Genomic DNA, 19,446 nt, shown 5'->3' with positions numbered 1-19,446 from the left:
TGGATTTTTGTTGATGACACTGGCGCATCTGTTGTATCCGAGTCTCAGGCTGAGAGTCTTAGCCAGCCTGAGGATGACAAAATGTTCGAGTCTATGAATGCCAGCTCTGCCAGTGTCCAACACGAAAGCGACAGTGGTGACAGAACCCCAGTACTCCATGAAACCATCCATGATAACACAAAACCATGGACGACTGAACAGATTTTTGCATCCTTTTATAATGTCCTTGCCATCGCCCTCCTCCCGCAACGTCCTGAGCTCACTCAGAAGTGCAATTTATCTCATGTCTGGAGCACATCAAACTCCTCATGCCCAGTACCCGGCGATGCAATAGCGCGCAAACCAGACCTCACCTTACTCGACGACATTGAGGCTAGATGGGACACAATCAAGGCCGTATGCGAGCTGACTTTGAGTCCCTACTTACCTTCATATCCCCTTGCCAAAACTCTCGACAGTAAGGCTTACCTGCTTCTCAAACACCAACCATGGAGATACTTCACACTGTTGGTCTCCATCTCCAATGGGTATCACGAGCTTCATGTCCACCTATATGACCACTCTGGCGGTGTTGTCAGCCCTTGCATCAATATCAATTGAGAGCTGGACAAATTCTTACAGATATTTTTGCCCATCGCATCTTGAGTGTATCGGGTTCGACCCCATGATCAGTATCTTGAAGCACACACTTCACCACAAGCATCGACCCCCTGATTTCCACCCCACCAAACACTCAAACTCACCTGCTCCGCACCAGACTGCTACCCTAGCAATCCCAGATGCACTGATCGTGGAAAGTGAGACTGCCACAATTGAGCAAACTCCCATACACCACAGAGGACACAGAGTGCAAGCCTGCAGCCAACATCCCTCCAAGCATGGTCCCCCCTGTAGACGAAGTCCCTGTTGATCCTCTCTGTGAACCCCTCCCAGAGCCAATCGGAAACATATGAGTAAATCAGAATACGTACGATATACATGACCGTTGTTGACCCTCCGAAACCAAGCCAGTCTGTCTGATCCCTGCTCATACCTGTTCTCCTCAGTGACTTCTCGGTCCACGCTAAGCTGACTCAGCTGAATCTCTTGATAAACATTCTTCAGAGTATCTTCATCTGCTCCTAGTCTCTGCATTGCATTCCTCGTCCTCTGATAGCTTTGAACACACTTGTCTATTTTGATCTGACAGTAATTAGCCTCCTGCTTTGACCTAGTGCCCGCCCATGTGGAATCTGCACTTTGAAAATGTTGACGGCAAATTATTGCTTTGTGACCGAGAACCTGCCGTAACTTTTCCAGGCAATCATTTGCCTGACCCTGCCTTAAATGCAATTCTTCGGCTTGGAGAGCACCTACATAGGCCAAGGGCTAAAGCATCAGGGTAAGGTATTGATGATGGCATCCATATACCCATGGCTTCTGCCGCAACTTCCTCACCGGTCTCTTCAGAAGCAACTTCAATATCTTCAACTTCCCTCACTTCTTCCTCCATATCTGCAGCACAAAATCTTGTGTCATCCATGTGATCGGTACCTGCATCAACTTCAATGCCTTCTGTCATGGCATCAGCTACTTCATGAAATTGTGAGATCCTTGCTGCCAGTTTTTGTCGCTTTTCTTCAACCACTGCCTTCTGAGCAGCAGATGTGTTAAGACCGTGTTCAACGGGTAGGACCAGAGGGGCTTGGCTTCAGCTCGTGCGCTGCGCCCTTTACCCGAGTACGTGCCCCTAATTTGTGGGGGATAGATATTGTTGGCTGAGGGGTAATGGATAGGCCGGATGAGGGAGGAAAGACTACCAAGACTAATGTCCGGGTAGAAACTAACAGGGTACGGACTACCCGAAGGTAGAGACAGAAGAGTTTAGCTTTAGGGATATAATCCCGAGGCTCGGAGGATCGGACTAGGATGATAATCCTAAGAACCGAGTGTTAGCATATCAATTCCTTTTCTTGCTTGTTATCTCTTGATCACCTTCGGTACCACACTGTCCAATGCTTCTTGCCTTCTGCACCTTATGGTTCATCTGCTTGTCGATCCTCCGGTACTATGTTACATAATCATTCACGCAGATACTTACATTGTCAAGTCCTCGTTTGACACCTCAGTCTTGTTCTACACAATACTGAGGTGTGTAGTATGTTCATTATTCACTTACACTCTTATTGATGTACCCTAGCACTCACTTCATTAGTACGCTTAACGCGTATACCAAGAGGACACGAGGAACGAACAGAGTCTAAGTTAATATTCAAACTAAGGAAATACTACGGGTTACAAAGGGTTTATATACTGTAGTGTATCCGACAGGTATCCGGCCAAAGCGCAGTCCTCGGAACATAAGGCTATGTGGAAAATGTACTAGTGGACAAAACATACTGCGGACGATCGAGAATGGAGCCGGATATTAAATGGAACAAAGGGAACAAGTTAAATGAAAAGGAAATGAATAGACTAATGGAAGGATCAGAATGAATCCGGACATTAACTGTCAGAAGGATCTGGGCATATAGGGGCAGCAAGAAGCATATACAAATGGGGACTCAGGGGAAAGAATTCCAGAATGGACCCGAGGAACCGGATGGACCAGACCAGACGAGAAGATTCAGGTATGGGATATGACAAGATGCATCTTTGGGAAGCTTCCGAATATCTACTCTCAATGCATCCCTAAAGTGAACATGATATAGTGATGTACTGTGCATCCTCCAAATTGATACCATTGATGAGCCAAGATATTGATCCACATTTGCCAGTATCAGCATATTCTGTCTCGGTTAATTTTAGCCAAATTTCGGCCGTTGTTGGGGCTTCCAATCACCACATCAGATGGTACAGCATATGGAAGCAAAAGGAACCTCAGAAGCACTTACCTTTATCTATCTTTAGCTGGATTATGTCAAGATGCTCTCCACGTTGTTCCATCACTTGTGTCTCATCTTTCTCCCATGAAGAGACTTTGCTGACTTCCAAAGAACTTGTGAGCTCTTCAAATGGGACCTTGGTATCAGCAATGCCCTTATTGAGACATTTGTACTTTTGTAAAAGCATCTTAACTGCATGTGGCATTTAACTAATGTAAAATCAATTCCAAATATGGGAACTTACTAATCTGGACAAGTTTTTTCCAATTTGAATTCCACATGTGATTATCAAGAATTTCTTGACAGTGTGCTTGGCTCATAAAACATGCTGTTGGAGAGATCTTGTTAAAGGGAGCCCAGAGTGTCTCCAGAATTTCCCCATTGACCTGCCCAGCTCCTGCAATGAAGTTCAGGCTATATCTATAGAAAAACAAGCAAGTTTATGAGCACTGAGGTGAAATTTCCCCACTACAGCCACAATCTCTGTGTTGTCAGGGAGGGTCAAGCCATAGTAGATGTTAACACATTCTGCAAAATGAAGACTCCACTGGCAGCCCACATCATAAATTACAAGGGAGTCGTTGATTGTTTCGCCAGCATGCTTAATAGCATTGCATATGGAGTAATCTATATTCATGTGGCTTGAAGTGATTTTGTCATCAACTCTGTAGATTAGTAGTATAATAAATAAGACTTGTTGTTCGCCCTTCTGAAAGTCTACTATGCAGTGGGGAATGAAACATCCATGTTGAGCACAAGCCGAGGCCCCCACTCCTGTAGCTCGGAGGTTGCTCCAGTTTGTGTTTGCTACATTGACAACACAATGGTTGCTACAAATGGATCTCTTCCAACATGTTCAGTGCACTACTATAAATTAAGAAAAACAAACTCACCTCCCTACTCTGTAGCTGAGGCCAAGTGAGCTTGATATTCTCGCTCTGCAACCATATAACCTAATCCATCTGAGAGAAAGATGTTGAGTTTGGGCTGTCGCATGTTCATGTGCTGAGTGGTGAAATTTCCATCTACCACGAATCTCTTCATGATAAACCACCTGCATTGAACATCAAAAGTCATGCAATATTGAACAATAGTAATTTTATGCAACTAAGACAGCCTGGCCAGAGTGGCCTTTGTGCACTATACAGTATGACTGGCCAAGCTCTTACAGTGTTCAAACAGCTGGCCAGGGCCTCTGCACTGGCCAGCTCCCATGTACCAGGTGTACCGGCCAGAGTTCACCGGACCTTGGTCAACAGCTGTGAGGGCGTGTGCACAACATAGCAGCTGACCGGCCGCTGTCTAGCTATTGTTGCCTTGCACAAGTAGTAATAATTGACTTGCCTTTCATACTTCTCCTTCCAATGAAGAAGCATGTTGATTCCTGGCTGAGGACATGAAGGGCAAAAGAGGGCGAGATCTCCTGGGCCAGGTCTTGATTCTGTATCATGGCCAAATTTAAACCATTTACGGTTCTTCAAGTCACGCCACAGGCGAGATACCCTCATGAGTTCGTGATATTGATCCTACAGATACTGTTAGTATTCAGATTACAAGTATATATTCCTCACTCACTGGGACAGTATCTGGACATGTGTTATTGGTCAAGAGCGTGAGTTTCTCATAGAAGCTCCTGGCCGAAGTCTTGCATTTCAAGGTGTCAATGAGAAAATGATCCAGTACTTCAAAGGTAAAAGCAGTCCTAGGCCGCATGGAACTGGCAGGAAATAGTCCTGCACTGAGGAGCTGCATATGTAACATCATCCACTCTCTTGTCTTGATGCCCATCCATTTCTGAAGCTCCATGTGAAGGACAAGGCTCTCCCCGTGGCCTAAGTACCATATGAATCCCAGCTGAGCAAGAGTGACATCATGGAAGCACATATTGTTCCAAAATTGGATTTTGTGGAAAGGTAATGACTGATGCGATCTGATCAAGCAAGGGTGACACCAGCCATGGTCACCAGTGCAAGTCACACAATTGAATGTGGCCTCAGCACTTTGACAAGTCTCGCAGATCCCTGCACGAGCAAATGTTTCTGAACCTAAGATGATGTCTAGATACACGTCTCGGTAATCAAGATACTCTGCTATGAAGTCGTTTTGTGTCTATATGGTGTATGAGAAGGCAGTAAATAGCGAATTAGATACTCCTAGACATATCTTTGTTGTTCTTGGTTGGTGACCAGCCTCTGTGTCCAGAAAAAGGTCACTGAAACATTCCTGATATGCTTCAGCATCCGGAGGTTCTGCAGGGTCCTCTCTAATATGTTTCCTTGGGCTGGAGGAGGAGGAGGAAGGTTCCACAGATGTTTCATACAGTGGATCAACACAAGATTCAACCCATGAGGACTTTTTACTCCTGCTTGTTGTAGGTTTGTAGAAAACATAGTCTACATCCAGGTCTTTTCGTTTGGATAGTTTCTCTTTCAATATCTGACAGTGTACACAGTTATCGGAGATGCTGAGTAGAGAATATATGTAGCTACTCACATGGCCTGCGATTCTGCTGGTACACCTTCCACCTTCCTTATTCCACTTGTCCTTCACATTTTCTACCTCCTTCCATTGAGCAGGGCTCATATCATTAAACCAGTCCCTCATGTATCCTGTACAGAATTTAATTGAGTGTTTTACCCCTAACTTTGATTGTTCCTCCTTGTCATAGTCATCCATTTCCACCTTAAATCGCTTCTGTGTCACATCCCAGTCAGTAAGTTCCTTCTTGTAGAATCCAGCGTCCTTTGGACAAGCTGCCATCTCCCTCTGCTCAGGGGACACACCACAAGGTTCTTGGTCCTGTTCATCTCCCAGGATCTGTTCTTCAGCTTGTATATCCTCCTTGTTGGTCAAGAACTGCAGATAGTAGCACCTGATAGCCTTTTTGTATCCAGTAAAATAAGTACAATTAAATATCAATTATGCAATGTGAATCTTTTTCAAATGCTTCGGCAAGACAACAGGATCCTCCAGTAGGCCTTGATGGCACTGCAGCGGTGAGTGAAAGTGATTCTGTGTAGCATTCTTGTGTAGACTACCAATCTGTATGAGTGTGAGTATAAATGCTCATCCCAAGGGGATTGCTACTGAAGGAGTTCTTCACGATAATGCGAAGGAATCAACCCAACGGGCTTATGATCTGTGCGGCAGACGCACAAAGGAGGATCCGATGTAAGACGGAGAATGTCCAGACGGAAGATGGATCTGACGGAACGGATGTCTAGCGGTACAACTGTGACTGTCAAGGTACCGAGGTGGCAAGGTTTCGAGGTTTCAAGGTTTCAAGGTCTCGATGTAATGAGATACCGGAAGCGATATGTGGGACAGAATAGAGTTGGTTAAGTATGGAAGAGTGAAGGTGTAAGTATCCATACTGGGGTCCGTTGCGATGCGGAAGGCTAAGGGGACTTTGGATCACACGGACTTAGATATAAAATCCGAGGGAGTAAAAGGAAGTGATATTATCAGAAGACAGCGCGACTATTTACCCTGATACGTAAGAACTCGGGATCCTCTAAGTGGCAGTAGTACAGGCGAGTCCATAGCACAGTAATATGTAAAGAACAGTAAGCGGCCTCATGTATGGGAATGTACATGTAATACGGACTGTGGTTGATCAGAGTGATAAAAAGAGACAAATAATGCACCAATGGGGATGGATGGACATGGATGGACATGGATGGACAGGGACCAAGGGCAAATGACGGTATCTGTTACGGGTTGCGCATCTGTTAGGTGTCTGGAAGGGACAGATGTCGACGGAAGGGGTCGGATGAGTATGGACATGAATACCTGACCAGGTGAGCTTGTCATATCCCATACATGAGGCTTCTCGTGGCCGACGATATCTACCCCCCCTGTAAATTAGGGGCACGTACTCGGGTAAAGAGCACAGCGCACGAGCTGAAGCTAAGCCCCTCCGGTCCGACCCGTTGAACACGGTTTTAACAGAGCTCCGGATTATGCATGATGGGCATTTGTGAGGCTAGCGTCGGAATGTTTGGTACAGCGGCTACAGCTGCTCCAACCTCTGGTGCAGAGCTGGATCCACCTGGTGCTGTCATTGACAAAATGCCAGGTTTTTTTGGTGGAATAGCCCATGGCCATGGCCTAGTCTTTGGGACAATTTCTTGACTTGGAGGATCTTCTGCCTGTGTACTACTTGGGGGCTGTAATTGTTTTTTCGGAGGACGGCCACGTTTGTGGGGTGCCTTTGCCTTGTCATTGCACACTTGGGCAGAAGCCTTTGCCATCTGAGTCCTACGACAGAATGTAGCAGACCGGGAAAAATGAGTATGTGAATTTGGTTTTTATGCTAGCGACTTGAAGTAGGCACGAGGCAAGTGTCTACTTCACCAAATCACTCCATTCTTTTTGCAGTCATCTGTGCTCGAGTTTTCTGACCAAGTAAGTGTCTTACCTCTTGTCAATACTGTACCTCTGTGTATGGAGGCAACTGTGGATCGCGCGTGACACACCGCCACAGTTGTAAAATTAGCAACCTTGTCTGATTGCCCGTGACGTCGGAACAAAATAGCAACCAACATCGTAAGTATGTCGGAGTGGCGTCGGGTTCAAACTCTCGCGGAGGAGAATTTTGACTTAGCACGAGTAGACTACTGATTAACTGTAGTGTACATTGTCAGTCCATACCAAACGACAATGGTTCAACAGGGCCCATCCTCAGAGCTCATCTCTCGCATCCATCATCTTGCTGAGCTGTTAAAAAATCTGCCTACAGTCCTTCCACTCAACCCCCCGAGTTCGCGATATGGGTTTGGCCTCGACACTGAACTTGTAGAGGAGGAGGGAGTTTGGTTTGCATTCAATAGGAACCTCGAAGTCTGCTTTGAGACTCACAAGCTTGGGCCGAATGGAACCATTGTTTTCCGCGAACGAGGAAAGCAGTGTGAAGTGCTCATCCAGATGTTCAAACTTGCTGTCAAACAATTGGAGAAGGACTCCGAACAAGAATTCCTGCGTGAAGTATGGCTCGAGAGACTGATAATGGCCGCAAAACTACAGGGAGCAAAAATTCCTGTGAAGTGAGCTATTTTTCATTTAGAGTTTGTTCAAAACTCACCTAAGCTGTATAAGGTGCAAAAACCCAATGGTTATCGATAAGGATGTCAGCGCTAGTCCGGAAAAACGGGCAAAAATCCAATGTGCGCAGCCTGCACGAAGTGGTTCGTTTTCGGGGGTCATGGAGATCAGTGAAGATTCATCAGATGGTGGCAAGCAAATGAAAACACGCACCGTTCCAATCCAATCCAGTCATAAATTGAGGGTCGAACTATCCGAAAAAATCAAGCTTGCACCTCCTAACTGGAGTACCACTGTGCCAACCCAGCTCACCTTTCACGACCTGAGGTGGAAACCACTTGAAACTGAGAGGGAGAAGAAGTTGCAGTGGGAGAGGCTAGATGCCTTGACACGAGAGTCCTGGGAAGAGAAGCAAAGTGAGGAAGAAGAAGAACGGGTGGAGCGAGAACGGAGCCAATGTGAAGGAGCAGCCGAACGGCAACGCCGTCACCGTGAGCGCAAAAGAGCTGCTGTTGCCGCTGAAAAGAGACGAAATGAACCATCTATCAATCAGGTAAGTCAATAATCACGCACACGGAACAATGACTGACCTTTGACAAGGCTTTGCAAGAAAACTCTGCATCTGTGACTGCATTAGACGTGGTGGAACTGTCTCGATCAGATTCACATTGGAAGGATCAGCGAAATGGAACACGTGGCGGAACAAAGCAGGGACAGCACAAGCGGACAAACTGGTATCACCCTCTCCTTTGGATTCATATTGATGCAGCCGCTCGTAAATTTGATTGGTCCCCGCAAGCCATTATGAAGGGACTCTCTCGAGAGCATCCAGCCCTTTTTTCCCATCTGAACAAAGGCACCGTTCAAAAGTGGATAGACAAGGGCTCGAAGCGACAATGGTCCAAGGTGACCCTTGAAAATGTGCAGCGCCGTCATGCATTGGCTGGATCAGGGCAGTCTGGTGTGCTGGCAAAACATCCGAATGTTGTAAAGGAGATCATGGAGAAGCTTCAGGCACTGCGTAAATCAGGCCTTGTAGTCAATGTCATCATTGGAAGAGCAATCATGTTAGCGGTGATCAATCATCGAGCTCCTGATTTACTTACATTGTTCAAGTGTTCTGAGGTTCGTGTATTGGTTCTGATACTCGATTATGTGATTCAAAGCTAACCTTATCATAGAGTTTTGTTCGCTCATTTTTCGAGAGTGTGCTTGACTGGACTCCTCGCAAGGGGACTCGTGTTGCCGCCAAGCTTCCAGCAGATGCCGAAGACAAATGCGAAGAGTGTTTTTTCCGCCTTGTATATATTATCAAATGGCATTCGGTACCTCCAAAGGTAAGTTAAATTAGCCTTAGACACGAGAGTCTCAATATAATCATCATTCAGTTGGTGGTAGGCTTTGACCAAATTGGTGTTTATATCCTTCCGAGCAGTGGTACCACCTTTGCAGAACGTGGTTCGCAGCAGGTTGACATTGTTGCAAAGGATGAGAAGCGAGCTTACACATTACTGGTGGCAAGTACTCCTGAAGGGACATTTCTGCCCTTTCAACAGGTTTGGTCTGGAAGCACGGAACGATCTTTACCATCACCCGGTGCTCATAAAATGATGGAAGCTAAAGAGAGAGGCTTCGACTTTGTGTTTGCAAAGAGTAACAAGAAGGGCAGTCATTTTAGCACGTTGAAAACCATGAAAGAAGTGCGTGTTCGAATTTACATAATATTGTCGCAACTTTGCTCACAGACCACCAGTGGGTTGAAAACATTTTTGAACCTTATCGTCGCAGTGTCATCGAAATAGATTCTGATCTCGATGATGATCAGGTCTCCATTATTTACCTTGACTGTTATCCCGTGCATGCAGGTCAAGAATTCCGTACATATGTCTTTGATGGCTTCCCACACATTATCCTTTGCTTCATACCTGCCAGTTGTAAGTGACGAGCCAAATTTCATTCATTTTATAGTGTTGAGAACTGACAATACTACCATAGGCACAGGAATATTTCAGCCGGCTGATGTAGGACTTAACCGTGTTATCAAGCATCGCTTGAAACAGCACCAAACTCAGTTTCTTGTCAACTCGCATCAGCAACAGATCAATGATGGAATAACACCAGACCAAGTCAAATTCACAACATCATTGCCTATTTTACGAGATGCATCTGTAGCTGCAAGTGTGGAGGTCTATGATTTTATGACGAGTCCATTGGGACGTGAACTGGTACAAAAGGTATTCTTGACTGTCTCGCCTTATGGATCAACTGAAGCATACATATTATGGCAGTCATGGAAGAAGTGTACTACAAAAGAGTGGAACCTCTCGGCCGAGTGCCTTACAAGCAAGAAGGCACAAACGGTTCTCAACTCATACCTGCGCAGCCACCCGAAGCTTCGCGACGAGATTGAAATTCGCACAGGCATCATTCACGGCCTGGAGGATGAACCACCCGAGTCTCAGCTCGATGCTGAGGCTGATGGTGATGACACTGACATACCTTGTAGTGCTGTCATTCAGGATATTTTCGGGATCGAAGGGCCCGTTGATGTTGCAGCTGCAGACACTGCACAATTTTGTGTCCATGATGTACAGCGAGGTGACGGGCACGGACTGGTTGCAGCAGGAGACAATGAGAATATATGGGCACTAGTAAACGAGCAGGAAGTTGGCGCAGCGGCGAAAAAGTAGTTTTTATTCATTTTGCACTGGATTTTTTTTTTGATTTCTACAATGTACCTACAGTTAGCAACCGACCTCCCTGTGACGCGTTACGGTGGGGTAAATTAGCAATGCAACCAAGGCCCTGTGACGTGTTACGTTGCCTCCATACACAGAGGTACAGTATATAGCTTACTTTGTTACTGAAATAAAAATCAATCTTTATAGTTCTACTGACTCTGAGGGCAGGTGACCACCAACTTTGCCGAATCACTTAGTTTTTTCGCTGGTTGTCTGCGCCATATTTTTCTGATCAGGTTTGTTGCTTGCTTATGTCAATAGCTTGCTTCGTTCTTGAGATAAAAATCGATCTACGTAGCACTACTTTTTTTTCGAAAATGAATGCATTCTTTTTTTTTGGAAATTACCACCAACCATACTATTATGCAAACTGCTGTAAGTAAGGGAGCCATTTGTTTTAAAGAAAGTGAGCATAAAACGAGAGAGCTATGGCTGAAGATTGTCTATGAAGTTCAGAAGCTGATGTGGTCGAGAAAAAGTTGCTGCGCCACATTGCTTACTCACACGTAGACTATATTCTATGATAGCCTCGTGCCTCGATCTTGAACTGATATACTCTTGAGTAACCATTTCAAGGATGGTGCCCTGTTTAACTGGATTTTGCGTTGATTACTACTGCATTGGAGATAGCACATTTGACCAGAAGACCAGAGACTCAGACCCTCAGCAAACGTGATCAATGTGAATGTCACCATGGCATACACTTCAAAGTTCTCCTGTAAAGTCGCATTCTACCCCTACTCCACATTGAACGGGGGGAGCACCTGCTTCCTCTCGACAGGCCAGACCTCCTCCATCGTCTCCGCATCCCATATGCGCCCACCACGGAGAACATATCTGACATTCCGCGTGTGGCGGATATCATCCCACAACAGGTCAAAGCCAGGGGGAAAGATGACGAGATCTGCAAGTTTACCCCCCGAGATGGAACCCAGGCTGTCAAAGAGGCCAAAGGTAATTGCAGCATCAGCAGTTGCTGCGCGAACCACCTGCGACGAGGTCAGGCCAGATCTGACTCAACAAACAAGTGTGATGATGGGGAAAACGGACCTCATAATTGCTCAGCCCGCCTGCTTTGGCATAGAACATTTCCTGGTGGTACATAAGTCCAAGAGGCGGCTCGCCATGCGCCCCGATATGAGCGCGGAGCCCTCGGTGTACCATATTCGCAACGGATGCAGAAACATTCCATAATGCCATCGCTAAAACGAAAAGGTTATTCAGCTTGTCATTGAGCACGAATCCACATGAAGCATACAGTTGAATGGCCGACTTGTGCTCTCTGAAATCCCTTCGAGGATATCATGCTGTGTGTGCGTGCGGAGTCTGAGTGCGGGAATGAATTGCTTGGAGCATACAGTGGAATTCTGAAGTGGAAACCTACTTGGGGTCATTCGGAATATCCTCTGTTGCCCAAAGATATTGCTCCCCGAACATGCCTCCATAATCGACGATATGTGTTGGAGTAGATCCAGTTCCGCTCATTGTGTAGAGCGTAAGGATATCATCGTATAGTACCGACACAGGAATATTGTGCTCCACCGTCGTCATTCCTAGTCAAATCAACAACCACTCAAGACTCAGAGCCGGGCACTTACCATCCATAATATACGTTAAATCCCAATCATAGTTCATTCCCTATGCCCTCAATCAGCGGCCCGCTCGACAGAATGATATAACAGAGGTATACTTACGCCTTCGGGCACACACAGCATCCCCACTTGACGCGCAGCTGTTAATAACCGTTGCCTTGCAGCTCTCGTCGGCAAATTGTAGTTCTTATAGCTCCAGCTCGCATCTCCGGCCTCAGCCTTGATCCTTACAAGTGCTTCACGTGCCTCGCGCATGCTTGCGATGTCCTGATGGAAGCCATACTCGGATGCGCCATAGATGATTGTGCCGGTATGGAATAGCCGCGGGCCAGCCATAAGTCCGGACTCGATGCGTCCGCGCTCGACGTAGCCAAGGGAGTTATGTAGACTCGGGCTGTAGGTTCGGGAGTGAAGTGGTAAATGAATATACGGAGAAAGTCACATGAATCACGCACTTGTGTAGTGTAGTCACGCCGTAGGCAAGGAAAGTCTGCATCTCCCATGACGTCGCTGGGTACTTGTCTTCTGTGCCACTCCAGTGGGCGTGTGCGTCGATGAAACCTGGGACAACGTACCCTATGCGTCACGCAATATCAGCTCTTTCTTTCTCAAAATATCATAGATGAAACCACCGACCGCCCTCAGCATTGATGATAAACGCCCCTGTCAGTCCCTCACCAATACCAGGGCCCCCAACAGCCTCCACAACCCCGCTCCGAATCACAACGCTCGCGCCTAGCCTTAAATCCTGTGAGAGCACGCCGTTCTCCATACTCAAAACTGTCGCATTATGGATGACAACCACATCAGCGTTGCTCGTTGAAATTGAGCTCTGCGGCTCATCCGCTATTGGCTTGCGCGCCTCGTTAGACAACCGTTGTACATCAGGGGTATAAGCAACATCCACTGCCGTGACATCCAGTAAGCCCCGCACACAGTCAATTCCGAAGGTGGACGTGTCAGCTTCGATTGCGCCCGTGCATGAAGGAAGGCGGGAAAGCTGGAGAGTATGGAGGTATGGACCTAATTCGTGTAGCAGTTAACAGGTCAGAATGTAATATACAAAATTAGGGAGAGGAAATTTTGAATGAGAAATGAACGTACCAAGAAACCATCCGATCACACTTCCGTCCCCACTAAACACAACATCATGCCCACCATCCCCACTCAGACGCGCCAAGTTCTTCGGTGCCTTCCCCGGCTTGGCCCACATCCCCTTCTCAGAGTCCACTGAGGAAGGTGACGCGTAATATACATGAAAGAAGCTGATAAATGCTGCACCCCCTGTTGCTTGGTTGCGTCCAGCTGGCCTTGAAGATTTTGAGGGTATGGATCCGGATGGGGAAAAAATGAGCTCGTCCGTTCCCTTCCCCCGTGCAACCACCTCCTCAGCACCATCACGCAACGAGACCCGCAGTACACTGTCAGATTGTTGGACGAGGACTTCACTAGCCTTGCCATCCACGAATGACAGCTTGACAACATCAGACGGATCGATGCTACTTTGGACGTAGCGCAGGTTGTTCAATTCAACCGTGCCTTGGGAGCAGGAAAGGGACGGAAGTGTGATCTCCCCGACCCAGACTCCCGTTTGCGCAGTAGCCACCACGTTACCGGTCAACACATCCCCGCCCGTCTTCGCCAGCACAGCTGTCCGCACGCCATTTTCCGCAGATCCACTTACGACAGCACCAAACCACCGCCCCTTGGGGAGTCCGACGACCTCCCACACTTGCCCACTCTCCAAATCGGCCAACTCAAGGGTTGAGAAACGCGTATTGTCCCAACGCGCGTGTAAAACGAAGGAAGAAGCGGGAACGAAGGAAGGTGAGTAGTACCCTGCGGAGGGATGCAGGTACGGGATACGCTGGGCAGGCTTCGAAGTCCCAAGGAAATTGGCGTCATCGATGGGGTCTAACGTAGCCGGGTTGATATGGGAGTTCCCAAGTACCTGCACCCACGTCTGGCCTGCGCCTGCAAATACAGCACGCTCGCCAGATTCATCCAGCGCAAGCTGAGTGAAGGCACGCACGCGCTGCGGGCCTGATTCAAACTTGCGCACATCAGTCTTCATACGCCGCGTTTCCGCGAGCTTCTTCGAGATTTGCGCTGTGAATGGGATCACCTTTGGCGAAAGGTCTGCGCTGCTGGTGACTCTAGTCGCAGCGACAAGTTCCCCCTCTGCGTTGCGCGTCAGTGGGACATGCCAGATCTGCCCAGCAGCCCAGATGATGATGCCCGGCGAGGACGAAGAGGGCGTGAACGCAAAGGACGGGTAGGTACCCATCGGCGAGTAGATTGTCGAGAGGTCGTAGGTGAGACCGTGCCAGATATGGTGCAGGGTACCTGTGTTAAGATCCCTGTCGAAGGAATACAAGATCAGCCAAGTACACGTATACAAGGATAATATCCGAAATCTCATGAAAATCAGAAGTAGATCGCCACTCACTTGAGCACGAGTGCTTCCTTATCCCTCACACGGCGCACGAACGCAAGGGTACGCCCATCGCGCGAGAGTGTAGGCCGGCTTGCACCACCGGGGAACGCGTCAACGAGTGTCTCCTCCAGGCCCGTGGTCAAGTTGCGCTGGAAGATCGCGTAGATACCCTTATGAACATCTACATCCACATAAGAAACGAGTACATAACGCATGGATGAAACAGCAGATACTAACGCACCTTTGGAATACGTATAACTCCCATCGACGTCTATCACATTACCAGCATAAATCAGCGTATCGTCGCCCGCCCAGATGAACTGCTCGTGTCCAATCTGCTGCTCCACGTAGTCTGCCTTCGTCCACCCCATAGGCAGACTCTTTGATACCAAACGCTTTCCTGCGCCTATCTCGACTTTTGACTTGGTGTTCACGGCGGGAACAGGGAACTCCCATCCTTCGCCAGCCCCAAGCGAGCGTGAAGAGTAGTACCATTTTGTTGCGATGACCTTATCTCCTGAAGGATGCCAGCGCGGATCAGATACCCAGTTGTACGTTTCATTTGTGATGCGTTGCGCTATACTTTCATGAGCATCGCGCCTTGATGGATAAATAATAGATATTGCTCACCATTTACCCTCCCCTCCCTTGTCAATCTCCTCAGTTTCCTTACACTCGTCTCCTTCATACCTCGCGCGAGCAGCTCGTCATCCTGGATCTTCAACTCGAGCTCATGTGACGAGCTGACATGAGCGCGGGTGTCCATGGCCGTGCACCCGTCCGCTGCCCAGGGCATCACCCAAAGATTGTCAGCGCCGAGCCCCGCGTCGCTTTTGAATGCGAGCCTGTCGCCTACAGGCGAGAACCGTGGATCCGCATCGTGTGGCACACCGGTGAGCACTGGCACCGCTTCTGTCCTCCCTCCTACTCTTCCAGCAGCTCCCAAATACGCATCAGCCGGCAGGCAATATACATCGCCTGCCATATCAAACACGATATCCCCACTCACGGGGTGCACGTCAAGTCGTAACCATGTACCTTCTGTCACCTCGTACGACAGTGTGCGAGGGTAGGGGAAGTCCACAGAGATGTCCCAGGGTTCATGTGCACGCAGAGGAAAGTCATCGTCTGCGAATTCGGATGCAGGGTCGTCCAGCAGGGATCCAGAGTACTTGGAAGTGAGAGGTGGGGTAGCAGTGCCGGGGAGGGCGAAGCGATAAACCCACGATGCAAGGCAGAGACATGTAACCAGTTTCACTGTTGCTAGTTGTAAACGACGGGTTTTCGTTTGTTCCCCATATCTATGACCTGGAATCGTGTAGTACGCCGAGACTTGCTTCGTCGTTGTTGCCAGTGGCGGTGGTAATCCACCTTTCTCCGAGTTTGAGTCACTGGTCTCGAGGACCATTTTCACTTCCTCCTCAGAACTAACGTCTGAGTGAGCTGAACAAGAAACGGTCAGTGGGAGATTTACATGGGCGCTTCCGAGGCTTCCGAAGTAACTTGGACTGTTTGTGCACGCGATATGCTCACATGTGACAGCAGCATATGCAAAGTAAACTGACATGAGAAAAAAAAGCATACATCAATTCAATCATGTACAGTACCTTGATACTAGATAGTAGATAGTCGATCTCTGATAAAACAAGAACAAGCCCTTTGTTAACGCGCAAATAAAATACAGCTCATGTTAAAGACTCCTTTTCTGTTCCCTCGGCTTCTTCTGCAGGAGGAGCAGGTCCTTCTTGTGTAGGATCATCCTCCCCCTCTGCTTCTTTCTCTTCCATTTTCTCTTCCGCTTTCTCACCCTCCTCTGCCCCTTCAACCTCATCCTTGACATCTTTGCTGCCAATGACAGTGGCGTTGATTCTGGCCAGTGAGAGATTATTCAAGGAACCGCCAAAAACTTTCGAATAGAACTCACGTTAGCATGACATGTACTTTCTCTCCTTCCTCCTCTCCTTCCAACTTGGGCAAATCCACAGTCATGCGCTTGCTCCCTTTCCATCCGAAGCTCCCAGTAGAAAAGCTAGACGAAACGAGTTCAATAGCCTCCAAGAACCCAGGATCCGTCGGCTCGACGTCAGTGGGAGGCCTAGTGTGTGAAATGTTGACATGTAAGGATTGCGCCCGCGACTTGAACGCAGTGGCACCCATCCCCGTCTAGCCATGCCGCACGGTGAGAATTAGGGGCTCAAGGGTGCGGGGACACAAACCTTCAATCGAGCTGCACCCTTCTTGCCGGCGCCCTTGGCGCCCTTTCGAGCCTCTGTTCTGGGCACCTTGGCACTACGTGTCTCGCGCTTGTCGGTGGCAGATTCTTCAGCAGCTCGTTTTCTTCCTGCACGCACATTTTATAGAAGCTGTTAGTGGCACAATTAAGTTGGACTCACCAGCCATAGTTATAGAACGGGAGATGTTGTGAAATGGGTGTTGGAAGTTAAAAGGTATGTGCTTGAAATTGTCGATCCCGAATCGTCGCGTCTGTTTATATCGTTGTCAACCGTCAATAAATACCACAGGTGGGCGCAAGGTGGACGTGTGACGTCACGCGCGTCGTCACATCCCTCGAATATGCGCTTTGACCAGCCACCTGCCACAGACAATAAATATCTTGCAATGTTGACACCGCCAAAGAACATGCTGTACAATGCACTGCCATTGAGAGTACTGAGATCTGAGACACTGCACAACACAAGAAATGCATTGATCAAACGAACAACAGGATACAACTACATAGGTTGAAACTACTCATCGGCGAACAACAGAATGACTCCACTCGCATTTAGTAGCTCATACGCTCTAAGAACTGTTAACCGTTTACCTGAAATGACTGATGTCAGAAACTTCCTGGAAATCTGTCGAGGAACGAACCTTTAGAACAAGTACTGGCTTGTAACACTTGACTCGATGACCGGATGCAGAAACTCGCGCAAACCGATCCCACCGTTCTCCCCTAACTTTCCTGCCCCTGCCCCGCCCGACGTGCCATCAGTGGACGGGGCTCCGAAGAGCCGACCATAACGTCAGATATCATCATCGTCACTGTAAAACTCGTCTTCATCTTCATCAAGGGCCGCAAGGTTTGTCAGGTCGACTTTGTAACGAAGCAAGCCACCTATTCCACCGAAGCCCTTTACGAATTGTGCACCCTCCTGCGATCGATTAGTCACAAACTCGAGGTTTGCTCCGAACTCCTTGTATTTTTCGGCAAACCATTCAAGGAGAGGCTGTGGCTCGCTGGCATGTTCCATTTCTAGACCAGTTGATTTATCTAAAAATCTCTCGCGATCTTTCTCCTGTTCTTTGTTTGCGTGGATAATAATTTCCTCTGGCGTTATCCATGAGCCTCATCAAGCGGACGGCAACGATAACAATTGTCTCACCTCCTGCAGCATTGCGGAATATGTGACGTGTGATATCCAAGTTCTCCCACACGATTAGAGTCTCGACCGCGCCCAGATCAAGCGCCTTCAACGTGTCATCAATACCAAAGCAGTACTTGTTTGTGTCCTGGCTGATTTCATCGAAATATTTCTGGATAAGCCTCTTCTCCTGCACGAACTTTACATTTGCCAGCGCATCTGCTGCAAGCTCGATGGCCTGTGTATCACATTTAGTAATTATATAAAAACCCGAGAAAAATCGAACCCACCTGGTTGAAACCATTCTCACCGCCGTAGCTCACATCTACAACCTTGATCACCTTTGCACCCAAGCGTGGATCAAACATGTCGCTCTGGCTGAGTTCGGTCTTGAAGTCGGCGCTTCCCGCAAGAACGAGTCCGGTCACATTGACCTTGTCGTTTGTGATGAAGTGCTGCACAGCGTGCTCGGCGACCTTTCGAACGTAGTTGTGGCGCTTTTCATCACGCAGACGGGAGAAACGTAGTGCAGACTGTCCACCACGGCCATGCTTCTTGGGAAGATCGACGGTAAATTTATGTACGATATCACGAGTATTGCCTGAGAGTGTGCCGAAGAGTGTGCCATTACCATCCATGACGATGAAACCAAAGCGAGAGTCGGACTCGAGGAGTTCAGATAGGGCTTCGGTGTGGAATTTGTTATCACAGAGGTAAAGCGACCTGTTCCATGCATAAGATCAAGATCATGCATCCGATGAGATACTTACGTATTGATCGGTTTGTGAGGTTCAAAGTCGAATGACACCTTCTTCTCTTTACCTTCATCGGTGAGGATGGTGCCCACGAAAAGGACAAGACCGTTTGGCGGGACTCGGTTGTACAACTTGAGACGCTGCTGGGTACTGGTGATGGCTGCAAGTACAGACAATCTGTTTACTCGCGACTTGATGTTGCTCGCAGTACCGTATTCCTGCGTCAACATGGCTGAGGCACGAGAAATCTGATCCTGTAGCAGATGAACTGGAGTGAGCAAGTTGGCAAAAGGGGGTTAGATCGGCGCACCTTGGGAGGAATGATCAAGCTGATCATGGATGTCCCCGCTCTGTACAGTGCGCGATCAGCGCCCATCGCTGTTGGCCCAGTGAAAATATGAAGACATACCCTCGTGCAGAGTCCAAGCTCTTGATGAGCTTCTTTACTTTCCACATCTGAATGTTCTGCTCTGCGACGTCTTGACTCATGATGGGCGGATCTTTCTTCTAGACGCTTTGTAGTTGATTTTCTGCTAGAAGAAGACGAAAAATGCGAATGGGACGCCTTGGCTGTCCCGTTCAATTTGATGTCTTATGAAGGTCAAACTTTTTTGCCGGGTGGTGGCGGATTTAGGGTAGGCTGCCTCAT

At 48.0% G+C, this 19,446-nt stretch overlaps 5 protein-coding genes across 5 annotated transcripts; all 5 read right to left on the bottom strand.

Annotated features, from left to right (window-relative positions):
• Positions 1 to 281: 281 nt before the first annotated feature.
• On the bottom strand, positions 282 to 1,561 carry DEU56DRAFT_755685 (uncharacterized protein; the record flags this gene model as incomplete). Its single annotated transcript, XM_041349942.1, has 6 exons — positions 282 to 353; positions 469 to 549; positions 620 to 675; positions 744 to 803; positions 972 to 1,232; positions 1,357 to 1,561. The coding sequence occupies 6 exons, from the start codon at positions 1,559 to 1,561 to the stop codon at positions 282 to 284; spliced, it is 735 nt and encodes a 244-aa protein (XP_041208927.1).
• A 1,298-nt stretch (positions 1,562 to 2,859) lies between these two features.
• Positions 2,860 to 5,624, bottom strand: DEU56DRAFT_755684 (uncharacterized protein; the record flags this gene model as incomplete). Its single annotated transcript, XM_041349941.1, has 8 exons — positions 2,860 to 3,056; positions 3,109 to 3,278; positions 3,586 to 3,671; positions 3,758 to 3,817; positions 4,157 to 4,390; positions 4,440 to 4,973; positions 5,016 to 5,300; positions 5,358 to 5,624. 8 exons carry the CDS (start codon positions 5,622 to 5,624, stop codon positions 2,860 to 2,862), a joined length of 1,833 nt encoding a protein of 610 aa, XP_041208926.1.
• Positions 5,625 to 11,032: 5,408 nt separating this feature from the next.
• On the bottom strand, positions 11,033 to 16,308 carry DEU56DRAFT_801112 (uncharacterized protein). The gene is made up of 13 exons (XM_041353124.1): positions 16,285 to 16,308; positions 15,308 to 16,205; positions 14,919 to 15,254; positions 14,690 to 14,858; positions 13,345 to 14,600; positions 12,877 to 13,263; positions 12,696 to 12,816; positions 12,343 to 12,634; positions 12,247 to 12,286; positions 12,033 to 12,201; positions 11,907 to 11,974; positions 11,699 to 11,850; positions 11,033 to 11,637 (listed from the first exon to the last, which is right to left on the bottom strand). The coding sequence occupies exons 2-13, from the start codon at positions 16,083 to 16,085 to the stop codon at positions 11,386 to 11,388; spliced, it is 4,020 nt and encodes a 1,339-aa protein (XP_041208925.1). The 5' UTR covers positions 16,086 to 16,205; positions 16,285 to 16,308; the 3' UTR covers positions 11,033 to 11,385.
• DEU56DRAFT_801110 (uncharacterized protein) lies at positions 16,239 to 17,324 on the bottom strand. Its single transcript, XM_041353123.1, has 4 exons — positions 17,071 to 17,324; positions 16,894 to 17,018; positions 16,602 to 16,840; positions 16,239 to 16,546 (listed from the first exon to the last, which is right to left on the bottom strand). Exons 1-4 carry the CDS (start codon positions 17,075 to 17,077, stop codon positions 16,363 to 16,365), a joined length of 555 nt encoding a protein of 184 aa, XP_041208924.1. The 5' UTR covers positions 17,078 to 17,324; the 3' UTR covers positions 16,239 to 16,362.
• On the bottom strand, positions 17,308 to 19,437 carry DEU56DRAFT_801108 (peptide chain release factor eRF1/aRF1). The gene is made up of 6 exons (XM_041353122.1): positions 19,207 to 19,437; positions 19,108 to 19,147; positions 18,813 to 19,051; positions 18,333 to 18,765; positions 18,064 to 18,280; positions 17,308 to 18,008 (listed from the first exon to the last, which is right to left on the bottom strand). The coding sequence occupies exons 1-6, from the start codon at positions 19,284 to 19,286 to the stop codon at positions 17,704 to 17,706; spliced, it is 1,314 nt and encodes a 437-aa protein (XP_041208923.1). The 5' UTR covers positions 19,287 to 19,437; the 3' UTR covers positions 17,308 to 17,703.
• Between the last annotated feature and the right edge of the window lie 9 nt (positions 19,438 to 19,446).

The sequence above is a fragment of the Suillus clintonianus genome (genome assembly GCF_016758775.1).
Source record: "Suillus clintonianus strain FC179 chromosome Unknown DEU56scaffold_31, whole genome shotgun sequence".
NCBI classification, from domain to species: Eukaryota; Fungi; Basidiomycota; class Agaricomycetes; order Boletales; family Suillaceae; genus Suillus; species Suillus clintonianus.
The sequence above is the reverse complement of the archived record's forward strand: the minus strand, read 5'-3'. Positions and strand labels throughout refer to the sequence as shown.